The 19734-nt window shown below is 44.5% G+C and overlaps 1 protein-coding gene across 1 annotated transcript in view; it reads left to right on the top strand.

The window, feature by feature from the left end:
* oxct1a (3-oxoacid CoA transferase 1a) overlaps positions 1-19734 on the top strand; it is an 82352-nt gene that overhangs the window by 9586 nt on the left and 53032 nt on the right. The window contains exons 4-7 of the mRNA XM_083644889.1: positions 9342-9477; positions 9797-9946; positions 10145-10251; positions 11031-11091. Coding sequence (XP_083501015.1) covers positions 9342-9477; positions 9797-9946; positions 10145-10251; positions 11031-11091 — 454 coding nt within the window. The remainder of the gene's footprint in view (positions 1-9341; positions 9478-9796; positions 9947-10144; positions 10252-11030; positions 11092-19734) is intronic.

Genomic DNA, 19734 nt, shown 5'->3' with positions numbered 1-19734 from the left:
CAAGCACACACAAATGCAAACACTGGTTGAACTTGACACACACTCCCCATACGCTACCTGTGTGCGTGTGTGTGTGTGTGTGTGTGTGTGTGTGTGTGGGACAGGGTACAGTCATCTGTTTTTAGTATTCAGAGCACACATGACCCAGATATCTTGTCAGCTGATGTGGGAGTAGACTGAAGGACAAAGCTTCAGCTGTAGGAGACTTGGAAAATCTTTTCTCCTCACTAAAAAGCACAACTTTCCTCTTTTCTTGTCTCTGATTAGCCGGAAAAAGGACAAGGAAGGACGCTATATGCTATACGCTGTATGCTAATATTCAGACAAAAGTTATGTTACGTTTTTGCAAGTCAAGTCAAGTCAAGTCAAATTTTATTTATATAGCACCTTTCATACACAAAGGCAATTCAAGGTGCTTTACAAAAAAATAATCGAAAAAACAAGCAGCAAAGCAATGCACATATAAAAAACACATAAAAAACACAGCCGACAGTTTTAGTTAAAATATATACTCAAATTAACAAACATGAAACATTATTTCTGTTTTAAATAAGTTACAAGGCACTCTTCAGTATTATTATTACATGTACAGTCCATTTGTTGGAAATGTACAGGAAAAATCTTTTTAAAATTGCAGGCCGAGAGAGGCAGTAGTTTAGTAGCAGTTAAAAGCAAGAGTAAACATAAAGGTCTTTAGCTTGGATTTAAAAATAGGCAGAGTAGGGGCAGATCTAATGTGTTCAGGGAGTTTGTTCCAGTTATGAGAGGCATAGTGGGAGAACGCGGCTTCACCATGTTTAGATTTGGTCCTTGGGACAATTAGTAGACCAGTGCCTGAAGATCTCAGGGATCTGGATGGTTCATAGTGTAGAAGCATTTCAGAGATGTAGTGTGGGCCTGACCCGTTGAGAGATTTGTAAACTATTAGCAGAATTTTAAAGTCTATTCTAAGATTTACTGGCAGCCAATGCAGGGATTTGAGAACTGGTGTAATGTGTTCAGCTTTCTTGGTTCTTGTTAGAACTCTAGCAGCCGCATTCTGAATGAGCTGAAGTTGTTTAACAGCTTTTTTGGGAAGACCATTGAAAAGACTGTTGCAGTAGTCTAGCCTGCTAGAAATGAAAGCATGAATTAGTTTTTCAAGATCTTGTTTGGACATATAGCCTCTAATCCTTGCTATATTTTTTAGATGATAGAAGGCAGATTTTCTTATAAGCTTGATGTGGGAGTTGAAATTTAGATCAGAGTCAATAATAATGCCAAGATTTTTTACCTGGTCCTTTGGCTTCAGAGATAGGGATTCGAGGTGAGCAGTAACTTTGAGCCTATCTTCTTTTTTGCCGAAGACAATTATCTCTGTTTTGTCTTTATTAAGTTGGAGAAAATTCTGGCACATCCAATCATTAATTTGCGCAAGGCACTGACACAGTGACTCTATGGGGGCATAGTCATCCGATGAGAGGGCTATGTAGAGTTGGGTGTCATCTGCATAGCTATGATAAGCTATTTTGTTTTTTTGCATAATTAGGCCCAGAGAGAGCATATAAAGGTTAAACAGGACAGGACCTAAAATTGATCCTTGGGGTACCCCACATGTCATTTTGGTTTGGTCAGATGTGTAGTTGCCAATGGAGACAAAGTAGTTCCTGTCTTGCAGATAAGATCTGAACCACTCTAGGACCGTGCCGGAAAGCCCGACCCAGTTTTCCAGTCTGTCCAATAGAATTTCGTGGTCAACCGTATCAAAGGCAGCGCTGAGGTCTAGTAACACTAAGATTGAGATTTTACCTGAATCAGTGTTCATTCGGATGTCATTTATAACTCTGATAAGCGCAGTTTCGGTGCTATGATGGGGTCGGAAGCCTGATTAGAAAGGATCTAGGAGGTCATTGGAGGATAGAAAGGTATTGAGTTGTTGGTAGACAGTTTTTTCGAGTATTTTGCTAATAAAGGGAAGATTTGATATTGGTCTGTAATTGCTGATTATAGAGGGGTCGAGGCTACGCTTCTTTAGCAAGGGCTTAACAACTGCAGTTTTTAGAGATTTTGGGAAAATGCCTGTAAGAAGAGAGGTATTAATTATCTTCAGTATGTCGGTCGCCAGGCAACTGTAGACATTTTTTAGAAAGCTTGTTGGCAGGGTGTCTAGGCAACACGATGAGGATTTAAGGCCTCGTATCGTTTCTTCTAGTTTCTTGTGGTCAATGACATTGAACTGAGTCATGTTAATTAAGCACCTATTCTGTGGGTGCGGCGGAGCCACATTTGTTCTTGATGTGGAAATAGTTAGTCTGATATTTATAATTTTATCCCTAAAGAAGGTCGCAAATTCATTGCATTTGACATTGGATAGAAGATCAGGGGCAATTTGTGGGGGGGGGTTTGTCAGCCTGTCAACAGTGGCAAAAAGAGTGCGAGCGTCATTGGTGTTTTTGCTGATAATGTCGGAGAAGAAGAATTTTCTGGAATTTTTTAGTTCCTGGTTGTAGGAGTGAAGACTATTTTTATAGATGTCATAATCGATGTGAAGTTTAGTTTTCCGCCATTTGCGCTCGGCTTTCCTACAATCTCTTTTTTTGTTATTTACAGAGGGAGCGTTTCTCCATGGTGCTTTTTTCTTACCGGAGATTAGTTTAGATCTAATGGGAGCTACAGCATCAATAGCCTTTAGGGTTTTAGAATTGAAGTTATCTAGGAGATCATTGACAGAGGCTGAGGAGAGGGAAGGGGCCAGCGAGAAAGCCTCCATGAACCGTGTGCTAGTGCTCTCGTTGATGTAACGCTTTTTGATGGTTTTTGACCGAGTAAGAGCGATAGGGGTGATCTTGAGTTCAAGAAAAATACAGAGATGGTCGGACAGAGCAACATCACTAGCTGAAAGAAACGATGACTCAAAGCCCTTGGTGATAAATAAATCTAGGGTATGGCCTCGATTGTGAGTGGGCCCAGAGACATGTTGTAACAGGTCAAAAGTGTCAAGGAGGTTATTCAATTCTTTGGCATTATTATCATTGGGGTTGTCAATATGAATATTAAAATCTCCTGCAATAGTTAAACAGTCATGTTCTATGGAGATTATAGAAAGGAGTTCTGAAAATTCATCAAAAAAACTACTAGAGTACTTAGGTGGTCTGTATATAATCAGTAGTAAAATAGAGGGAGAGCACTTCAGAACAGCGGCCAGATATTCAAATGATGAAAAGTCGCCAAACGATACCTGCTTGCATTGAAAAGCATCAGAGAAAATAATAGCTACTCCTCCCCCTTTCTTACCGACTCTGGGGGCGTCAATGTAGTTAAAGTTAGGTGGGGCTGACTCATTAACTCATTGAATGCCATGGACGTCCTTCGACGTCCAATTAAATAGTGACGTAGAATGCCACGGACGTCCTTCGACGTCCAATGCGTTTTTTGACGGTGGGACGTCGATCAAAGCCTTCCGCAGCTCCTGTACAACTATAGTAGCTATTGGAGGTGTATAACCTATTTTACGGACTCATTAGGTGGCGACAGTGCTTGCTCGGTGCAGTCCAGATTAGAGACAGGTCCGAGAAACAGCCTAAAAGCCGTGGATCAAAGACAACCCGATGCATGCTCCCAGAGCCATTTGCTCTGTCGCGGGAGCTGACATTGGCTCCGAACAGGAGTCAATCCGCGCTCACAACTGAGCCCCTCTGTCCCTGTCTGTCTGTCTGTCTGTCTGTCTGTATAGTTTCTCCAACCGATTAGCAGCCAGGAAAGCAGCCCCTGACGCCAAACCATTCAGCAATCCGGGTTGGCTCTTCCCTGCTGTGGCGCTGAGAGCCGACAGCAGCACACAAACGCACACTCCGAAAATATAATGGTTGCGTGAGGCTGTGTGCAGTGTGGGGAGGAGTTTACGGGGGGAGGGGGGGAGGGGGGTGGTGCACGCAGGGCATCACACAACAACTACGTCACTACATCAGAAAATATTATCTTCAGACTCAGTGAATGTGCTTGAAATGCTGCATTTCACAAAAGGCGGATTATCTCAGCTAATAATTTGAAAAGCCTGAAAACGCTGAAAACAACCTATCTTCTCCGGCTCATAACTAAAGAACGGAAAATGGTATCAATAAACTTTTTTTTGCTGATGATACAATAGAGCCAGCTCGTTCTTGTGCGTGTTCGGTGTTTACATAGTAATATCACACAATATTCTGTGGGCCTCGAGAAATCACTGAAAACGCTCTGAAAACTCTGGCACTGGGAGCATCCGTTCTCCAAAAGTGGCTGGCACTGAATGAGTTAAGAACATATTCCCTGTTGTTTAGATCAAGCCAGGTCTCTGTGAGGAACATGAGGTCCAGTTTATGACTCGTAATCAGATCGTTTATTAGAAGCGACTTGCTTACAAGTGACCTAATATTTAGCAGTGCAGCCTTGATAGCTGCACTGCTAGGTTGAATTTGTAAATGCTGTTCAGAGTGTCCCTGGAGAACAGATACTAGGCTTGGTCCTGGAACAGGACGTGCTGAGAGATAATCTTTGTTTGTTCTGTAGCTAATCAGGGTGGGGATAGTTAGACATCTGATCGTTTCATGATCCTCTGTGACCTTGTTTTTGGGGCAGAAAATGCTTTTTTCTTCAGTTTTCCCCTTTGGGGCGGGCAGGGAGATTGAGGGAAGGGTGAGCGGGTGGGAGGGGGAGGTGGTTTTGAGGGTGGGGGGTCGGAACAAGGAGGTCTTGGGGGTGGGGAGGAGCGAGGGGGTCTTTGGGGTGGGGAGGAGCAGGGGGTGCTGGAGCGAGGGGGTCTTTGGGATGGGGGGGGGCGAGGAGGGGGAGATGTTGAGGGTGGGGAGGAGCAGGGGGCGCTGGCTATTCTGGCGTGAGTCTGTTCAGCCAGTGTGTTCATGACAGATGGAGAGGGCTGATTAGCCAGTTCTTTTAGGCCAGGAGTCTGTTCGGCCAGTGTGTTCATGACAGATGGAGAGGGCTGATTAGCCAGTTCTTTTAGGCCAGGCGGAGGGGTGCACTGCAGGCTAGCTAGTCCAGCGTCAGCCCGCTCAAACAGTTTGTTGGAGGTGCGGAGCGGGCTAGCTAGACTAACATTAACCTCCTCAATTAGCTTGTTCATGCCAGCTGAGAATGGCAGTAGGTGGAGGGAGGGGGAAAGGGAGGAGGGCGATGAGAGGGAGGTGGAGGAGTGGAGGGGGGGGGGAAATGAGGTCTCCAAGGAAACAGCTGGGGGGGCGTCGCTCCCCGCCGGGTAAACACCTGGGGGGGCGTCGCTCTCCGCCGGGTCATCAGGCCGTTGAGCTGCGGTGGGGGGCGAGAAGAGGGAGGTGGGAGAGTGGAGGGGAGGGGGAAAGAGTGGGGAAGGGGGGGTGGAGGAGAAAGGGGGGGTGGAAGAGAGGAGGGGAGGGGAGAAGATGAAGTCGTCGTCGTTTGGTGGAGCGTTGACCAGTTGAGCCGCGGCGTTGACCTGTAGAGCCAGGACAGCGGCTGCCGGATGTGTGGCGTTGGTCAGTTGGGCCGGGGCGGCGGCAGGAGGTGGGGCGTCTTTGGTCAGTTGGGCCGGGGCGGCGGCAGGAGGTGGGGCGGCGACCTGTAGAGCCGGAGGTGTGGCGACTGCCGGAGGTGTGGCGTCATTGGTCAGTTGGGCAGGGTCGGCAGCTGGGCCGGAAGCTGCGTCGATCTGAGCATGGTCAGTGGCTGCAGGTGGAGCAGGGCTGGAGGAGAGCTCTGTGGCCGCTGCGTCAGGCTGTCTGTCTTGGGGAGGCTTTAGAGGGATCTTGACCTTGTAATAGTCCACCGTGTATAGTAGATTAGAACTCAGTAAAGCCTCGCCAGCACTATTGAGATAGCGCCCGTCCGTAGTGAAGAGGTGCTCACGCTGCCAGAACAAATTAAAATTCTCAATAAAGTTTACTTTATGTAGTGGGCAGGCGGTGGAAAGCCATGAGCTTAGGCCTAGTAGTCTGCTGAAGCGGTTCGTGCCCTGAGATGGTAAAGGACCACTGATAAAAGCCTCAATGTTTAGAGAGGCTAGCATATTCAGCAGATTGGTAAAATCAGATTTAAGTTTCTCTGATTCTTGCTTATAAATAACATTTTTTCCAATGTGCAGGATCACCCTAGTCACAGCTTTGTGAGATGTAAGTAGCTCTGTGATTTTTCCTGTTATGTCAGAGATTGCGTCTTGAGGGAAGCAGTATGTTTTGGAGTTTCTCCAACTCCTGATGTTTTTCACGGTGTAATCGCCTACTATCAGGGTTGTTATGGCTTGAGTGTCCTTGGGCTTTGAGACAGTGTTTCTTCCCTGAGGCCTTGTGCTAGCGCTAGCCTGATTTTCCTTCTCATGGAGCTGGGCAGCTATGTCAGCTGGAGGTGATCGAAGCAGGCCAAAACGATTCTCAAGTTGCAATTCCATTAGCGGAGGAGGGGGGGCTGTTCCTCCTCTCGTGACAGTAGTCCATGACCGCTCGTTTTGGTGTTTGTGGTTAAGCAGTTGACGACCCTCATCTCTCGTGCGGAGAGCCCGTGTCAGGCCATTAGCTTGCCGAGCCGAGCACCGCAGGCTGGAATTTAGGGAGGGCCAGCCTGTTGCTGAGCTGATTTCTGGGTTTTGTGGAGTAGTTGTGGATTCGGAAATCACTAATCTCTTTGGGATATGTCTTTGTTTATGCTTCGGGCTCGCAGTTTGGTTAGCGATGTTAGCACGGGCTTTCTCCGGAGCTGGCAGGCTAGCCGCATCAGCTAGCTCTAGGTTGGTAGCCATAGCAGTTTGACTCGGTAGCAGTGAGTCAGCATCCCTGAGAGCTAATGATAATGTACTCACGTTGCTCGTGACATTCCGTGCAATTTGACTCGATGGCAGTGAGTTATTTGAGAGATGAAATATCGTTGTTTCCAGTACGGCAATCCTTTGAAGATGATCACAGCAGCTTATATGAGGCATATTGTCCGACAGTCTCTGGAGTGCTAGGCTATGCTAGGCTATACTTAGCCTGGGTGAGCTCCGAAAGTGCTGTTAGTGGTGATTCCATAAAAATAGGTTAACGATTCAAAATGAAAGATCGTTACTAGAAAGTGGCGTAGTAGTAAAATCAGGGGGATAAAAGAAAAAAGAAAGTTTCGTAGTTAAAAAGCAAAAAGCTGGCAGAGAAGCAGGAGCAAGCAGAGAGGCGACTGTTTCTCTATCGGCAGCAAGGAGGAACTCTTTTTGCAAATTTACTTTATGCAAAAAGTAGGTTGGTTAATAGAAACAAACTTTCAATATGATTTGATTAACCTGCATTCGTAGATGAATATTGCCTGTACCAAGCCAGTGTGGGAAATACATGATAAGATGTTTGATATGACAATGATTTTACTCTTATTTTGCATCACGTCTTGTCTCCATAGGTTAATGACTGATCTCACACAGTCACAGTCCTTTCATTGCTGCAGTAACACTTGATTTGACGTGGAGAGTTGGCGCTCTAGTGACACAATAACGTTTATTGGTCACACAAAGCTGGGGGGAAAAGCCACCGGTTTACATTTAGGAATAAGGATTTAGAATGTGTCTTCTGTGTCTTCAAATCATCATTGTCCATCTGTCCAGGTCTGATGCTCTGTAACTGTGACACATTCTACATGATCACTTACCAGGCTTGACCTGAACTAGATGGCCATTTCAGCTTTGTTAACATGCAGTTTGTCAGCAGCCCTGGTCATGACATGACCCAATGATACAATGGATCTTTATAGGTCTGCAGTAGACATCTTCTGTGTCTAATCCGGTGCTGCTATCTTTTGTATGTGTGTGGTAACAACTGTGCATTCTGTGCAGTTTACCCAACTTGAGGTAAGCAAAGAGTTGCACACAATGATTATCACAGTCTTGCCATGTGACCACTCTTGGCCCTGCAGTAGGCCTGTTCAATTCACCGAAAAATGACATTAAGAACCTCTAACCGACTTAATCTTGCTCAAGGCGGTTAATTCTTTCCCCAATTCTTTCATTGCATTCATGATTCATGACCGTCCCCTTAAAGAAATACTACGTCATGTCACGTGCCTCCCTACATCCAACTAACATTACTCCACGTTCAGGCATTCACTCAAAGCAAAGCTGTCATATTGTGTTCGGATCTTAGGTGAAACACAATCCGTACAACATGACAACAAACTACTTCATTATTCCTCTCTCGACTTTCCTCTTGCGTGACACAATGAGACGCAGAACATCCGGTGGGTCCGTTCCAAAATAAAAGCCATGCCAATGAACACGTGTCTAGTCATAATCTTCCAAATAAATGCAGTATCGACAAAACACGTGTTGCAACTGTTTTGTTTTGATCGCAGTACAGAAGTGCAAAAGCCTGTCCTAAACATCCTCCATTCACGAGTGCTGCCTGAGGAGGAAGCTGACATGGAGCTGACTAAAACCATCTTTACAGTACATACCATGTCAGAGAACTATGGGCATGTTAAACAAATCATATCAAATATTAATTAATTGTAATCAAGGTAAAGGTTTGCAATAATAGTGATATTGACTTGAAGTTATCGCCCAGCCCTACCCCACAGCTGTATTTGGTTTCATGAGCCTTCATTATGGATGTGTTATCATGCGGATAGGCTACAGTTGGACTGTGCTTTGTCTGAAGTTGTACTGATGGAGTTTCACTCGGCCTGGGCCAGATTTGACCTTGAATAATGTCTTTGAGCTGCATAACAGTTTCTGGGAAGAAATAAAATTAACTTGTAGGTAAATAATTTGAATGAATGAGAATCTTACGTTAAGAAGTTTGTGGACAGTCGTATGTTTGGATTTGCCCTGTGAAACTTCCATCTAGGTCAGAGGCTCTGGACCCAGTTTTGTCAAATCCAGTGGGCTACTGTATAGAGGCTAGCCTAATCAAATTTGTATTGTTTTTGATTCATTGAAAATGTCACAGCAGGGAGTACCCATTATTGATCAACCCATCAGACTGACTTCAATCAAGGTCTAGCACAGGCAGAAATGATGACTTTATGACTTTTGGCCTTTTGTTTTCTCCAGACAAGATCAATTAACCCATTATCTTGAGAAAATGAGCATTGTTATCTCCAACAAAATAATTACCGTAACTCATAATCTCGATAACAGCATAAAAACAAGTATTGCAATTAGCAAGCACTGCCATTCTCGGCTTCAGTAGAGGGGGAAATGGTAGATGAGATGCATGAGAGAAAGCTCTGGAGGGATTTGGTTCAAGGCCAGTGTGGTGGTGGCACGCCTGTGGGTGCAGAGGTGGGTAACTTCACCACTCTACCTGTGGGTAGAATACTGTTGGCAGTCTGACATTTCCACAGTTCAGCACCCTGTGTGTGTTTGTGTGTTTCTTCAGAGTGGATAACTTTGGCCTGGGCCTGCTCCTCCAGACCAAGCAGATCAAGAGGATGATCTCGTCGTACGTCGGCGAGAATGCAGAGTTTGAGCGACAGTATCTGAGTGGGGAGCTGGAAGTGGAACTGACGCCACAGGTGGGTCAGAAAACACATGGATGGACACAAAAATAAAACAAAGCCTAACCCACGCAAAGCAAGTTGTAAACTGCAGACTTGACATGCTAACCTCCAACATCCAGATGATGGGATTTCATGCTCCACACTAGTAACAAAGGCACGCAGTGGACTTTTTTCTTGTGCACATTCCGTGGTGTCAAGTTTATTTGTATAGCCCTAATTCACAAGCATGCCCTAGAGGGCTTCACAGAAAATATGTCTAGCTAATTCTAGCTGACACAACACTAGCAAATTACAGTAGTAATGATAACACTCTGTGAACTCTTCCGCTCCTCAGGGCACCCTGGCAGAGAGGATCAGGGCAGGGGGTGCTGGGGTTCCTGCCTTCTTCACAGCCACTGGCTATGGTACACTAATCCAAGAGGGAGGCTCTCCCATCAAATACAATAAAGATGGCACCATTGCCATCGCCAGTGAAAAGAGAGAGGTGAGGACGCTGCCTTAATTCACCATGGCACAACCGACATCTTACCAAACCGATCCAAACCTGTTTTTCCACAACTGTGTCTGTCACACTGGAATAGGAATGGGCTTAGCATTGATCACATTTCCAAACGCTGTTCAACCCTGAGGCCAGGGTTGCTATCATTCATTGCGTGAATTGTGATGTCATCATTGTGCTCAGGTGCGGGAGTTCAACGGCCGGAACTACATCATGGAAAATGCCATCACCGGAGACTTTGCTCTGATCAAGGCCTGGAAGGCCGACAAGGCTGGAAATGTCGTTTTCAGGTAGCTCTTGAACCACAACCCCATCAATGTAATGTAAACAGAAGAGTTTTCAATTACTGAACGCAACATGAATCAACATCTACTCACACACATTAGCACAAGTACATTCCATTACACCAATGCCAGTATTTACCATTTTAAATGTTTAAGCCTCTTCTGTCCTCGTCTTAATCACCTTGTCATGTTTGCACAACAAGCAGAACATGCTGCTGGAGGCAGGTGATGACATGGAACAATAGTTTAAGGGGAAATGGGCAGGTTTTTTTCCCTCTTCAAGATGTATTCAGCCAGGGGGATTCACTTAGATGGACCATGACAACCTTACCTTGAGTTATTCATAGTCAAAGAGTCAACTGATACTAATCAGTAGATGTAGAACCTTTCATGTATTTCTTATTGGTTTGTATACTAGCTACTTTTTAAGATATGCAACAGTTTAATAGATCCTGCATACACATTCTACTTTAACTGTGCTATTATGTTACGGATTAATAAAGGATATGCCTACCTGGCTACCACTAGTCACAAGGCCCAAAATGAAAATTATTAAAATTAATAGATGCAGTTCAGTCTTTCTCCACAAGGTGGCAGTGTCCTCCAGAAAACTGCCAGCTTATACAACTGGTGAGACCTCAGTCACCACATTTTGAATTATGTTTTCAGGCTGAATTGCAGGCATGGTTACTCCCTACTTTTCAAAGTTGCCAAATGCAATTTGTATCAAGAACCTAACATTATATTTGGTTTAATATTGTCCCTCTCTTGCTCTTCTCTGTTAGGAAAACAGCCAGAAACTTCAACCAGCCCATGTGCAAGGCAGCCAAAACCACCATAGTAGAGGTAAGCATGTCGTAGTCAAAGATCAGTGTTTCTTCTATACTGATTTAGCTGTGGTAGCTCGGTAGCTTCCACCACACTGGTCAATTGCCTCAATTTACAATTTAATTACAAATGTATACTGCTGATTAAAAAAAGGTGAAGCTAGCAGAATTGCAAGTGTCTGTAATTAGAGAGCATTTTTTTTTTATCACTGTAGAGCTGTTGTGGAGGCTTTTTGGTGGACTGATTGTTGAAACATTACCGCTCCTTTTGTCTTCATCATCATCATCATCATCATCACTAGTCCAGTGCAGTAGCGATGATGACGACCATGCTGGTGACAGACGTGATGATTGAGAATGATGAAGAATCAGTATTATGCTATGATAGAAAGTGCCCAATTTTCGTTTCCAGGGATAATGAGACTTGTCCCTGTGATGGCAGTGATGCCACCAAGTAATGTCTGTCTGTGACGTCAGCAGCAGTTGTGATGTAGTGGGGAGTGACATGAATGATAATGCAGCTCTGTGCTGAGAGAGAAGATTAGATGGAAGCATAATTGCTTGGGTTTAATATTGAAGTGTCTGCTTCAGCCTTTGCATTTTCTGAGGGGAGGGAACGGTTATTTTACACAAGCCATGTTAAATAACCTGGGCCAGAGAGAGAGAGAGAGAGAGAGAGAGAGAGAGAGAGAGAGAGAGAGAGAGAGAGAGAGAGAGAGAGAGAGAGAGAGAGAGAGAGAGAGAGAGAGAGAGAGAGAGAGAGAGAGAGAGAGAGAGAGAGAGAGAGAGAGAGAGAGAGAGAGAGATAAATAACCTGGGCCAAGGAGAGAGAGAGAGAGTTAAATAACCTGGGCCGAGGAGAGAGAGAGTTAAATAACCTGGGCCGAGGGGAGAGAGAGAGAGGGAGGGAGGGAGGGAGAGAGAGAGAGAGTTAAATAACCTGGGCCGAGGGGAGAGAGAGAGAGAGAGAGAATAAAAGTTGTGAGCCAGATTCAAACTGACAATATCACAGTTACATGGTATACAACCAAGCCCACTGAGATAACAGGATGCCCCCAATATACTTAAGTTTAACAAGGTCTGAGCAAAGTTGACAGCCCCCGAAAACTCATATAAAGACAGAAATAATGACATAATTATTTAAACAGGGACAAGGGTATAGAATAACACCACTTTTTAATGGAGCACTAGACGTAGGTGTATAGCCTTAAGAGATGTTATTATGAATGGCCTATTTGCAAAAAAGAATTGATGCCGCGTGTCAATTAATTAACCACAACCTTGTGTGAGATCATACAGTCATCCCAGCTTAGACATGAAAGCTCTGCATTTTGCATCCAAACTTAAATCTTTTGAAAATTCGATCTGGTATTCGCTGCCTGCTCCAAAACCAGACTGTACTGTACCAAACAAATGTGTCAATTTCAGCCCGATTTGGAGATCTGCGTTTCTCTCAGTTTTCATTTCCATAAATAGTCGGTTCAGACACTTGTTGTCTGCATATCAAATGGATGCTTTCTCTCTGTGGTTATAATATTATTTATTTTTTACTGTGTATTTTAGCGTGACAGCATCACCACAAACTGAGATGAGAATTCAAAAGTCTTTGATCCTCATCCTTTTTTCGTATATTGTTTTTTATAGAAATGCCTAATCTCAATACAGCATTTAAAATCTGAATTTAACAGTTACTAGATGTATCCTTAAGGACTTCGAGTTCCATTATTGCTGTCACTCTGAACACATTCTATTGTCACTCTATCTGGCGAGTTGTGAGATTGCATTCGCTATTTTTTATGGCGCTCTTTTTATGGCGGCACACACAACACACGGGTATTATCTATGAGAAGCCGACTTATTGGGGGCAATAAAGCAATAAGCCTATATTGCCGTACCCATTAAGAGCTTTTTATCTCTGATTTCAAAGCAGTGATGGTCTCTCTGAAAAGAAATGTATCTTCAGGATTCAGAGCCTGCCCTGTTATACATCTGTGCTGTCAATATTGATCTAGCTGTCGCTGTGCGCTGGGTCATGCTGTGAGAACAGGAGAGCAGCCCAGGGTCAGTCAGATGTTTTTGAAGCCATCTCAATGTATGCTGTTGTCTGTCACCCTAGGGCACACTTGTCAGACTGTGTGCGGTGTGTGTTGTACACTGAAGCAGAGGTGGTGTTGAGCTGCGTCTCTCAGTACATAGCGTTACTGGACCAGATTCCAGTGTTTGTGGCTTATAGACTGCCTAGAAGGCTCCGACTCTTTAGAGGCTGCTGAGCTACGAACTTTCCTCCATGCCCTCCACTGGCAGGACTGTAGGAACCTGGGTAAAATAAAGAGGACACGGCATAACTCCAGCTGGAACGCAGCAGTTTAGACCGCAATAAACAGCAAGGCCAAACTGCTCTCTGGAAATGACTATCAACGATGACATTTCCATGCTAAGAAACATAGCGCACTTGTGCTTGGAAAGGTTGGTTTATCACGTCTGCACAACCTCACGGCTATACAAAAGTGCTTTGATCCAGGGTCACAACTGGCTAACCAAGGCTAATAGTAATTTCGATGCCGTTAGCATTTTGTGACCCTTGATTAAATCACTTTTTATAGTCTTGCACTTACTGATACTGTATGTCAGTGGCAACACCTGCATTGTCATGCGCTATCTTGTAAAATTCATAACTCTCCTCCAGTCCAAAGAGGGAAATTTGTGACAATGCTACTCTTCCCAACTGAGGTAACTTCAGTTGCAAAAGAGTTGGAAATCCACAGTGTGCGATAGTTATCAAATCAAACCAGTGAATAGACATATAGTTAAGCAATATATCATGAGAGCAAGTGTGTTGTGGTGAATATATCCCCCTGATCAGTTGTTATCCCACGAGGCCGCAGGCCGAGTGGGATAACAACTGAGCAGGGGGATATATTCCACAACACACGCTGCTCGAGTGCTATATTGCTTTTATAAAAGGGTTCCAAGTATAATAATATAATAATAATAACACTATAAGTCCGACTGGCATGGTATTCTGAGAGTCAGTTGAAACACTACTGTAAGGCGGGACCTCTAGCAAGAAGATAGACGTGCGGGTGATTTGATTGGATCGTTCTGGAGACTGAAGTTGACATTGGCCAATCCTGGCGCTTGGCTGAGAGCTTTCTGGAAACCCAGGCAGCTCGAGCGCAGCGTTGCATTCTCAGGGCTTGCCCTACACCAACTAACGTTACGGGGTTAAATGCGGGGTTAAATGCAGAGTTAACAGCCTTTCTTTTGCAAAGAAGACATTAGCCCGCATCTATTCTTGTACAAAACATCATTTTCTGTGAAGTATTAGTAAAGTTATAAGTGAAGATCGATTCACAAGGATCTGACAGCTGTCTCTGCCATTTTTTTTTCTACGTTGTCATTTGAGGTAAGCCTTATTATTACTCTCTTAGTAAGAGAGTTGCCATGGCAACCAATAACCCATGGCCATGGGTTATTGAACTCGGTTACTGGAATTATACAATGGCTGTGAACCAATCAGATTGCTTGATTTGAGAGAGCCATTTTATAAGGCTATATAACCAGTGAATAGACATATAGGGCTATATCTTACACCCAAGTCTTAGTGCAAGGGCAAATCCTTGCTGGTTTCTAGCACTCAAAATCTCCCTTTTCTTCTTTTAATTACCACTGGGTCGCTGAAACACCTCCTTTGATTTACTGACCGAGTGGTAATTAGACTTGGGTGTAAGATATGGCCCATGATGTGATAGAATCTGTGTGCCTCATTAAATAAAACGCATACAATAAAATGTTACAGATTCATAAACATAATTGTTGCTTACAGATTTATACTCAAGATATGTCTTCTATATGGCCTCTGTTCACTTTATGGCTAATCGACCATGCCGGTCAACATTCAGCAAGATGAAGCACATAGTAGATAAACGTTCTGGCATTATGGTTTAAGTCCTTTTCATAATATAGTTACTGACAATACACATTGAAAATGGCCTCCACCACTTTGTCATTCCCTCAGCTCAGTGACCCAGTGACATATAGTCCACTCACCGCCGAGCACTTTATTAGGAACACATTGTGACCCTTTGTGACCTGCTTATTCATGCAAGCAGCAGTGCAATGCATAAGATGATGCAGTTACAGGTCAGCAGCTTCACTTCATTTTCAAATCCAACATCAGAATGGGGGGAAAATGTGATTTTTTCTTTTTTTACCATGGCATGGTTGTTAGTGCCAGAGTATTTCTGAAACTGTGCATCCGCTGGGATTTTCACACACAACAGTCTCTACGGTTTACACAGAATGATGTGAAAAACACAACACATCCACTGAGCGACAGTTGATGATGAGAGGTCAGAGGAGAGCAGCCAGACTGGTTGATGAGAGGTCAGAGGAGAGCAGCCAGACTGGTTGATGAGAGGTCAGAGGAGAGCAGCCAGACTGGTTGATGACAGGTCAGAGGAGAGCAGCCAGACTGGTTGATGACAGGTCAGAGGAGAGCAGCCAGACTGGTTGATGAGAGGTCAGAGGAGAGCAGCCAGACTGGTTGATGACAGGTCAGAGGAGAGCAGCCAGACTGGTTGATGACAGGTCAGAGGAGAGCAGCCAGACTGGTTGATGAGAGGTCAGAGGAGAGCAGCCTGACTGGTTGATGAGAGGTCAGAGGAGAGCAGCCAGACTGGTTGATGAGAGGTCAGAGGAGAGCAGCCAGACTGGTTGATGAGAGGTCAGAGGAGAGCAGCCAGACTGGTTGATGAGAGGTCAGAGGAGAGCAGCCAGACTGGTTGATGACAGGTCAGAGGAGAGCAGCCAGACTGGTTGATGAGAGGTCAGAGGAGAGCAGCCAGACTGGTTGATGACAGGTCAGAGGAGAGCAGCCAGACTGGTTGATGAGAGGTCAGAGGAGAGCAGCCAGACTGGTTGATGAGAGGTCAGAGGAGAGCAGCCAGACTGGTTGATGAGAGGTCAGAGGAGAGCAGCCAGACTGGTTGATGACAGGTCAGAGGAGAGCAGCCAGACTGGTTGAAGCTGACAGAAAGGAGACAGTAACTCTGATCACCTCTTTACAACTGCGGTGAGCAGAAAACCATCTCAGAAGGCAACACGTCAGACCTTGAAGCAGATGTCACTTTGGTAGCTGGTTGACACTGAGCTGAAAGCTGATACCTACCCAGTTTTAGTAAAGTGTATACCCTAATTCAGAATTCGGACACAAATCTTACTCTCTTTTTTTATTTTTATCCATTCATATCAGAAGTGTCAGGAAAGACGTTAGAAGACGAGATAACAGAAAATCACTTTGAAAATTACCAGAACATCACCAGCTCCTGCCATGGTTGCTAGGCGACCAAACCCTGCTATTGAATTGTTGAATTGTTCCATGGTATCCAGCTGGTGCCAGTTCTTCGCTTATCACAGGTACAATGAAAGGCCCTGGTGCATTGTGGATATAATACACCGGGGACTGAATCAAAGCAGCCTTTTTTTACTGTTGTTTGATTTTCAGTCACGGTAAACCACTCCACTCTTCTCTGTTGCTGTTGACATGGAATGGCAATCGTGTGTATGCGTGTGCGTGTGAGTCTGTGCGTGTGAGTCTGTGTGTGTGTGTGTGTGTGTGTGTGTGTGTGCACACGCACACGTGTGAGCACTCGCACATGAATGTACGTGTGTGTTTAATTCTTTCAGCAAAAGGCCAGAGGTTTAATTGGATATGAAGGAGCTTCATCCTCAGGGGTTTCAGCATCAGCCTCCTCTGTATGTCTGTGCTGAAATGAAAAGGGCGGCCATTACTCGAGTTGCTCAGTCAGGGCTGAAGAAGGATATTGTTTTACTTGAGACTTTATTGCAACATCATATTCAGGCTTTTCTTTAGAATGCACTGTTTGCTTGCTGCATGGATTTATTTATCAGCTAGTATGCTATTTTACAATGTAATGTATGCAAGGCCTTGGTTAGTATTGTTGCCTTTTTGTGGAATTGTGCCTTTGAAGAGCTCCAGAAGCTCAGATGATAGTCTATTGTTGGAAAGTAATCACAGTTCCACACAGGTTCTTCCCCCCATCATTTCTTGCCTAAAGAGATTGATGAATAAGCCTGTGTGTGATTAAGGTGTTCTCAAAGGCATTCTCTCCATTTGCTACCAATTTGGAAAAGCTGTTTCATAAATCGGACAAGGAATTCTAATGTACAATTAATATATCATTTTTACAGCTCTTTTCTAACTCGACACTAAAATGTAAAATAAAAAAAATGCTTTATAGTATTTATTTAACGGGGCTTTATGCAAGCCAGACAAGAAATTGCTTTGGTGTTAGTATCTCTACAAGGGCAAGTATGCAGTTATAACTTTTGTCCCACTATAGTATCAGAGGAAAACTGAACAAAGCTAACAGTGTCCTGAGGATAGAAAAACACTTTATTTGAGCTGAAACCTCCCCCCGGGGCTGGTCATCATGGCAGGCCTGGCTGAGCTACAACCACAACAAATTGCTGTAAAATCAGTGGACAGATTTGGTATAGAAGCCTCCACTCTTGATTCAAGAACAGTGGGAAGATTCCCAAGTGTGCTTTTGCTTGATGTATTGAAGAAAATGAATCACAATGACATTGATAATGCAATCCTTCACGCATCTACGCTTTGCTAATGTATCTCCATCGCTGGATGGGCCACTTTGATTGATGGTGATGTCAGGAGGCGTCCCTGCGAGCTACGGTACTCGGAGGTGTTGGGACCACCTGCGAGTGTCACATCTGTATGGTTAGGACTGACTGAGTTCATTCCAAAAGCATGAAAACATTAGGATCTGATAGATAGCTGCATTTTAGCTTTGTAGACCACGAAATGTTCACTCATTTAAGGCATAGACACACTGGAAATGGAAGCGACACAGCGCGTCATGGAAGCGTCGAGCAGGAGCCTGGCCATTCACACCAAAAGCACGCTTTTTCGCTCCACGCCGGTCACAACTTGTACTGACTGAATGCGGCTGCTCGCGGCTCGCGTCACAAATAGACCAGACGTGGCAACTCACGCTGCAGGGCGTGAGAGACGGACGCCACGCGGCGGGTGTGAGATCTCCTAATCCAGCGGTAGCATTGGAAGTATACAGAGCAGCTTGATTGACCCTCGTGGTATTTCCTCCTACCTGGTGTGGTCGACCAAAAGTGAAGACAATGGAGCCCAGAGGTCTCTGAATTTGTTGTGTTCACTGTATACTGCGCGGACAGTGACGGTAAAGGCACGGTGCACCTTGGTTATGGCAAATGAGCGAAACGCCCCAAAAAAGTGGCGTATCCCTTTAACATTGTAAACCAACCGCATCTCATTATACTTGCTTAGAGTTCACTATGTTTGTTATTGATCTTGGTGGCAGTGTTGTCCATCTGCATTGCCTCAAAATGTTGCTCAAGGCAACATGGCTCCAACTTAAAATGCCTTCCCTGAACAGTAGCTGACATACTGGACGTTGTGGCCGTGCCTTCTGCGATGACGTGGCACATAACATGACTTAGGCAGACTGGCATTGACATTGTCTTAGAGGTGAGGCATATTGGCCTAGACTCTAATTCCCATGCCAGACATTGACTCTGGCTGATACTAGAGCTGGATGACCATAGAGCTAAGGTATAACAAAAGAGAAAGGACAGAGAATAAGTACATCTTTTGATCTAATGTAGGGAGGCAGTATTATGCTTCATGGAAATATGCACAAGATTAACATTTCAAATGGCAAATGCATATTATCCACTCTGACAATAAAGTCGATGAAGACTTATTGAATCATGGAGTCTTGTGTCATTTGAAATGTAAACATTGCCAATTGAGCTGTCGGTGCGCTGCGCTGTTCCTTTTGAAACCTTTATGGTGCACGCTGCTTCGGTGTACAATAATTATGTGACATTTCAAATGCAAACATTTATTTATTGTTCCATTAATGTTGGCTGGCTTTGTCTCCCAATTTATGGGTGACATAAAGGCTGCCATAGGCTAGGCAGGCTTCCACTGAGAGGAAACAGATTGCTTGTGGTGTCAATATTCTGGGTTAGAGGATGGAGCCCTGAGCTGAGCCCCGAAACTGGCAGCAGAGCATGGCCAAGTGCCCACTCTCTCACACACACACACACACACACACACACACACACACACACACACACACACACACACACACACACACACACACACACACAGGGATGAAGATAGAGAGGCTATAAATACACAGGGTAATGAGAGTGTGGTGTTGCTGTCATCCTTGTGCTCTGTCGCCTGTAGCCTCTTTCTCCTCATTGTCGCATCTCGACACATGCGCACACACACACACACACACACACACACACACACATATATACAGTATACACCGCAGACAGGAGGGATTATGGGCTCAGGTAACCCCTTAATTAAAGTATTAGCTGCTAGCACTATATATTACAATCTGGGGTAGTATGCAGTCAAGATGTTGAAAAATAATATATTTCTGCAATACTATAAACCCAATTTAAAATGGAAAAGCTATACGAACTATACGAAGGTCGATGATTCCATTCTCAGAAATGTTGCTGTTTTGTCAAGGTCTATAAAAAAATGTTAATACAATTGCCATAAGTTTTAACTTCATGCCTGCAATAATCATTTTAAGCTCCTGGCTAAATCCTTGCTGTCATG

The sequence above is a fragment of the Poromitra crassiceps genome (assembly GCF_964638095.1).
Source record: "Poromitra crassiceps genome assembly, chromosome: 10".
Classification (NCBI taxonomy): Eukaryota; Metazoa; Chordata; class Actinopteri; order Beryciformes; family Melamphaidae; genus Poromitra; species Poromitra crassiceps.
This window is presented reverse-complemented; position numbering and strand designations above follow the sequence as displayed.